This window comes from Perca fluviatilis, chromosome 4 (genome assembly GCF_010015445.1).
Source record: "Perca fluviatilis chromosome 4, GENO_Pfluv_1.0, whole genome shotgun sequence".
Classification (NCBI taxonomy): Eukaryota; Metazoa; Chordata; class Actinopteri; order Perciformes; family Percidae; genus Perca; species Perca fluviatilis.
In genome coordinates, this window is record NC_053115.1 from 11326612 (window position 1) to 11333555 (window position 6944).

Consider the following 6944-nt stretch of genomic DNA (forward strand, 5'->3'; position numbering starts at 1 on the left):
TAATCGCCGAAGCTTCAAATGCATAAGCACCGTCATCCGGCGTGCCTTCACATTTGGAGTGTATTTCTGTCCGAGGCGAGCTGCTGTTCGCCGAGGCTCGGAGGACTTCACAGCGAGCTGCTTTGGGTTCAACTGTTGCTGATTCTCTCTGAAACATTGAAAGCTATGAATGAAATGGAATGTTGTTAGCCTACTATGCATTTGGTATAGCTAATAGATTGTTAACTTCTTCTTTTTTTCAAGTTAATTATGAAAATTTAGCAATTTTAACTAAATTATAATAACTCGGTATGAACATATTTGAGTTACAGAGTAATACATGGGCAAAAATAACTGATTATGTTTTTTTATTCGAAACATGAACTTCAAGAATTATGCATTTCGTTTATCTGCCCATTGATTAGTGATACTTGATACATAAAAAAATATAAAAAATTAAAAATATTTTACACATTCAGGATGGTATTACATTTGATAATACTAGCAGATGATAATATAGGCCCATATTATATTAAATGCAAAGTTGATTTAAAAATCCAATGCCTTAATGTCTGCTCTGTCCCGTGCGGCTGCAGTATTTAACATAGCTATGCATTTTGAATAATGGTGGGATTAACGGAACATAAACTGGCTTGGTGATGACTTTTGGACTTTGGACATTTACACCTGCCAAATGGACTGAAGCACTAGGCTCAGGCGGACCTGTGAGTCAGAGTGCGATTGGCATGTTGAATGCTTAAATGGCCGTGAGGCATTGTTACTTACTGGCAGCAAAGTGCTCCGATCCGCCTGATTGCGCTAATTGCTTTGAAAGATACATTATGTATAATTATGGAGACCTTGGGTTGGACTGCCGGCTGTTTTCTCTCATCTCTCCGAGGTGCATCATAAAGTTGCTATCGAACTGAAAATTACTTAAATGCTGCTTGAATTATTTCAGGTTTCCCTGAGATCTCAAATTTGACTAATTTATTCATCAGACAATATCTTCCAATTTTCGCTACACATTTAAAATCAGGATATAGGATTTATACTCACATGAGCGTCATCGCCCCCAGATGAAAGTCATTCACTTGCACCAAGTGCAAATATTTTGCCTGAAAATGCCTTTTGACATCGACACTCCTTTTATGTCTTTACAGTCTAAATTGACAGACCTTGCGTGAAAAGGGTTAAGACAACTTTGAGAGGAGGCAACAATGGGCCTTTGTGTGGAGTCCCTGCCTCCTGACTGGGAATCAAAGCTAGTTTATAAAGTTAAATAAAGGCCCGATGAGCCTTACAGTTGTTTTGTATCTCAGCTCGGCCCTCATTTGTTGCATCGGGATTTAAATAAAACGGTATGGTAATCACCTTCTCCATGGCACATCAGTCTTCTTAAAGGCCACTGTTTGGGATGCTAATTGTAACCAACATTGTTTACCAGAAACACTGTCCCTCTGTTCACAAGGCAAATAAACTGGAGACAAGCTACTGCAACAACCAAGGCCCATAACCAGGTAACATTAGATTTGTTAGAATAACATTTTTTCTTTCTTTTGGGCGAGATCATCATTAAACCATCAACTTTTGATGAGAACAGATAAAACCGTGGTGTCTGAAGCCGACACTATACAGTATAGGGTAGTTTATTTATCATTTCATAAAGTATTCTGTCATGTTTGGCAACTAACACTTTTAAATAATTTGATTTCAGATATGTCCTCGGTCATCAAGTCAGAAAACACTGGTGTCCAGCATGGGGGAAATGCAGCGGGAATAATAACTTAATCCCAGACCTGCAGTGTTTTCAGAACCAACATGATTTAGGAGTTTCTGAACGAGTACACGTCACAAGGGGGAAATTAGCACGCTACGCGATGTTGCTATACACGTTAACAAACAAGTTAATGCGTCTCATGTGTGCCTATTTGTGTTTACGCAGACTCGTTTGACACACACGCGTGCGCGCACACACACACGCACGCACGCACACACACACACACACACACACACACACACACACACACAAACACCATGTGTTGCCGAAGAAAAAAATAAATGATTAATATTAATATGTCAACCGGAAACCAATTACCTATTCAAAAAATATTTTTTAAAGACAAAAACATTTATGTATTAATATAAATGTATTATTTAATTATACTTCTTAATACCATATATATATATAGATATATATATTAAAAAACAGTAGGTTGATAAACATCCAAAGCCCCATTTTTTTTGCTTGATTCCACTTCCCCTGATTACCACAATAAAAGGCCATGACCTCACCAAATAGCAAATGATTTACCTTATCGTGCCATCTTTATCGCTCACATGCAAAACATGTAGGCTGCGTATCTGGTACAATCCCGGTGTCACCTTGAATGTTAATTGCAATGTTCAAGTGAAGGAAGCCATTTAGTAGCCTGGTTCAACCATTATAGACTACACCACAACAAGTTAAACTTTATGAGGCATTGGTTTGGGATCTGCGGTACCCCACCGGGTTATTTTAATCTTCCTTCTTAAAGTTATGGCACAGTGACAGATAGATTATGAGGATGATTGGTTTGAGGTCTCACAATCCCCACTGTATTTAACGCCAGGCATACTCACATAGCCCTAATAACAAACGCCTCCTCAGACTCGGATCTGCGGTCTAATGTGTATCTTGGGAAACACTTGCACCGAGGAATCCTTTTCAGTAAGGCACTCTCTGAAAGTGACTAGTGGGCGCTGACCTTTTCTTCTGAGGAGCCTATATTACACCGACTATAGCGCTCATTTGAATAGATGGAAATGGCGTGCGATCGGCTGAGAAAAAGCTAATTTTCCAGGCTGAATGGCTCAGTGTCCCTGGGCTAGGGCGGGTAGAGGAGGAGGCGGTGCTGCGCTCTCGGTGTGGGTTAAACTTTTTCAATAGTCTCCCTAGAGCCGAGCGCTTTGATCCTGGCGCTGCTGGCGCCTAAAAACAACATAACTTGTCTGCCCATTAGGGAGACTGACAAATCGTGACAGATTGTTTATGCTTGGCAATTAGCGATGCAGACGCTTTCCTGAGAACGGACTACACAAAAGCAAAAAAGGTGATCTATTTTAGTGACTAGGATTTGTTCATCTAAAATTTAAAGCAGCGACATTTTTTTTTTTTATATGGACTAAAACTGTATGCGGTACTTCTCCATTCTAAATTGAATGTAGCATATATATCCAGTGGCATCTTTTCTGCAAGCGATAATAACAATACAAATCCCCTCTTTTTAGGGACTGTAGATAATGAGAAGGTGCAGCCAGGTGAAGCAATGACAGTCCTGGGTTAAAATCTCTCCTTGGCTCCAGCTTCCTCCTCCCCCTTGCCCCCGACGCCACATCATTTTTGACTTTAATGGATGTAGTCAAAGGGGAAAAATCCTAGTGATCCCTCCCCCAAGCCCGATAATTACCCCCAAATGACTGCGAATGCCTGTGTGTTTCGATCTGATTAGAGCCCCGCAGTCATCAATAAACAGCGCGCTGCAAGAGGTTCATCACATAAAGAACAGTAAACTGCAACATTCAGGACTTCAGCAGTTTAAGCACATGGCCAAAAACCAGCCATTATGGGTGGATGTGAATACAGCATGTCACAATGTTTGGGACATAAAAGTTATTAGATGGTATAAACAACAAAGTCATAATAGAAATAATGCACATGCCTCCTATTAGGCTATAAAATGTCAATAACGTAATGGATCATTATAGGGTTTACTAACATCATTTTGTGGGATTAAGTCTTGATGAAACCATGGCCCTTTAAGAGTCTGTTGTCTTTGTTCATCTGAAGTTGTTCGTTTAAAAAAAGTAACTATTGTCAACTGCCTACTCTGATTTTCTTTTTTTCTCTCTCTCTCTCTTTGAGTCCAGGACCAGCCCATCTCGTCCCTGATTGGCCACCTCTCTCTCCACGTCTGCCTTATTATAGCCCTGCACTCCAATGCGGTCACATAAACATGAGGATAGCATCGCCTTAGTGCGCAGCGCAGTAAAATTTTGTGTAACTCTTTCTACTGTACCCACGAGAGTCAACTAGTCACCTCACCCGTGCCAGTCGGACCTGTATGGCCCCATCGATCGCCATGTCAGCTTTGACCGCTGGTTTGAAAACTGAAGAACTCCCTCCCCGCTCCGTTCTCGGCAGCAGAGGCGAGATGCAGACCAGTCTGATCCCCGCGGAGGAGACCGTGAAGCCCAAAGTTGCTATTTTGCCTTTCAGCGTCGAGGCACTGATGGCTGACAGAAAACCCAGCAGAGATGTGGCATCCCCAGATGCCCCGTCCGTTCCCGGGACGTCCCATGCGTTGGGAAAGGGCGTAAGGATGGGCTCTTTCGGTAGTCTGGATACTTCAGTTCCTGCTTTACCCATGAGCTCCTCGTTTTCAGTGGGCGACATCATGAACATGCCAGAAGACGTATTGATTAAACCCGAGAGCCCCGACAGTAATGAGAGGACTTCATGGCTACAGAGTCCTCGTTTTTCTCCCACGCCTCCACGTAAGTTTGGTGTCAGTGCAAAAATAAATAACATATCTATTAAATATTTGTAATATGATGCTCATGTTTGGACCTTTATGGAATATGATGTCTTTCTTTAGTCGAACGTGTTTTGAGAACGTTTCCTCAATGTATTTGTCTTGTGTGGATTCAGCATTGCGCATTGGAATCCAAGGTTTTAAATGGAAGCGTGTTGTCCTCTTACAGGAAGGTTGAGTCCTCCTGCTTGTCCCCTACGAAAACACAAGACGAACAGAAAGCCCCGGACCCCCTTCACGACGTCCCAGCTGCTGGCCCTGGAGAGGAAGTTCCGCCAGAAGCAGTACCTTTCCATCGCCGAGCGGGCAGAGTTCTCCAGTTCCCTCAACTTGACGGAGACCCAGGTCAAAATCTGGTTTCAGAACAGGAGAGCGAAAGCAAAGCGGCTGCAGGAGGCAGAACTTGAAAAACTGAAAATGGCAGCTAAACCTATGCTGCCTCCAGCTTTCGGGATTTCATTTCCTCTCGGTGCGCACGTGCCCGCGTCCTATGGGTCTCACCCGTTCCAGAGGCACTCTCTGCCGGTTTCCCCAGTGGGACTGTACGCCGCTCACGTCGGATACAGTATGTACCACCTCGCTTGACAGGGAATGGAGGACGAGGGGCACGTGCAGTGGGACACGAGGGGTTAAGACTACTTTCTGAGGGGCCCGATCGAGAGGGGCCCTTCGGACAGGTGTGCTGACACAAAATAAAGAGGCATCCCGGCGGTGAGCACAGTGTCACAACCTGTCAGGGTGCCAATGCCTTCACACAGACCCCCTTCTGAGGACCTTAAAGTTTATCCACTTCTCCTGACCTCGCCAGTAAGTTCAAACACTGCACAAAAAAATAATACAACTCTATTAGTCATTTAATCTTGAGTCTTACATCGGTTTTTGTCAGTAGACAATGCCAATCAAGAACGAATTGATGGAAATCTCATTTCAGAAAATAATCTGAGTGTGAGACTAAATGACTGGACATTTTGCAGTGCAGAGGTGGAAAACAATTTAGTAACTGTAGGCCGGTGATATATCACGAATGGACAGTCAAGTATGGACGCTATGCTGTGTGCCACAGTGTGTCAAAGATAGCCCACTGCTCTACTTTCACCAGCAGGTAAAAGGGCTATTAAACCAACTTCTATGAGTAAGTCAGAGACTATTGCGCACCTTCACATTTTGCACCAACCAATTTATGTTGGGCATCATATAGCATTAGTGGGCTGCTGTCACACTGCAAAAAAACATTTCTTTTTTGCATTCGTATCAATGCGTAACTATAGTGGGTTACTGAATTCGGTGTCAATGAATGCTCTTTGGGAATTTGGAGAACCACAGCATTTGTTTTTATAACAGCACTGTCTGTTGTTGGAATGATTCCCTTCGGAAGGGATATGTGTACTGTAAAATTATGTATATTTGAAAAATATCCTCATTTATATTATGAATATATTTGTGACATAACTTAACAATAAATTGTTTATTCTTTTTCATTAAGCAGTTGTTCGTTTTGACTGACACTTGCATGGTGCCTGTAGATTATTACATCCTTCTTTTACAAAGCAGTAGGACACACTGTGCTTGAAAATAACATTTTTTTAAGGCAGGTAGGCTTATACATAGGCCTAGTGTTTTACAATTCTTTATCTATTTTTAGGAAGAAGTGTGGGCCTGTTGTGAGTTATTGGACATTGCATCGCATATTGAGACAAACAAGTTTATATGGGGATAAAGCAGAAGGGATCATTATTATCAGGCCTGTGTTAAAAAATAGAAAATAGGAATATTGATCAGCATAATTTAAATATTGTGCTTTGTGGAATGTCATCGAGACGTCTAAACGCTTTATGTGACCCACACCATAAGAATATTCACAATATAATGTCCACAGTTCTTCAATTCGAACCTTTCACACTTTCTGTGCACATATTTCAGACTTGCAGTGCTGGTGTGCAGCGTGCATTTAAACTTGACACATATTATTTGGGGGAATGTATTGCTACAGCTCTTGCCTATTGCTTTGGAACAACTAACCTAGATTGTGTTGGCGCCAGAAGAGTTAAGGGGATGGAGATGGGGATAGGGGGCGGCGGGGGGCACAACCAGTTGTGTTGACTTCAAAACATACCGATACATATTGGAGATTCCTTCTCTGGGCTAAATTGCATGTAAACAATCCACATGGAGTGTCATTATGGGGTGTTTAGTGTGTAAAATGAGCCAGGTGGCACCCTTATTATGGAGAAGACAGGGTGTTACAACTCGTGTGTACAAACGTATTACCTTACTGGCGCACATAAAGAACATATTACATCCTTCAGATGAACGCTGGAGTCATTTTCTGCCATCAGGAAGACCTAAATGACAAAACAGGGATCAGACAGGAAGAGAATTACAGACCGCTCC

The 6944-nt window shown here is 42.3% G+C and overlaps 1 protein-coding gene across 1 annotated transcript; it reads left to right on the forward strand.

The window, feature by feature from the left end:
• Positions 1-3944: 3944 nt before the first annotated feature.
• msx1a (muscle segment homeobox 1a) lies at positions 3945-6035 on the forward strand. The gene is made up of 2 exons (XM_039796527.1): positions 3945-4515; positions 4723-6035. Exons 1-2 carry the CDS (start codon positions 4083-4085, stop codon positions 5136-5138), a joined length of 849 nt encoding a protein of 282 aa, XP_039652461.1. The 5' UTR covers positions 3945-4082; the 3' UTR covers positions 5139-6035.
• The last annotated feature ends 909 nt before the right edge of the window (positions 6036-6944 follow it).

Coding starts and splice junctions, on each gene's coding strand:
- msx1a (XM_039796527.1), top strand. CDS start 4,083: ATGGCCCCATCGATCGCCATGTCAGCTTTGACCGCTGGTTTGAAAACT. Junction 4,516..4,722: donor TTTTTCTCCCACGCCTCCAC/GTAAGTTTGGTG, acceptor GTCCTCTTACAG/GAAGGTTGAGTCCTCCTGCT.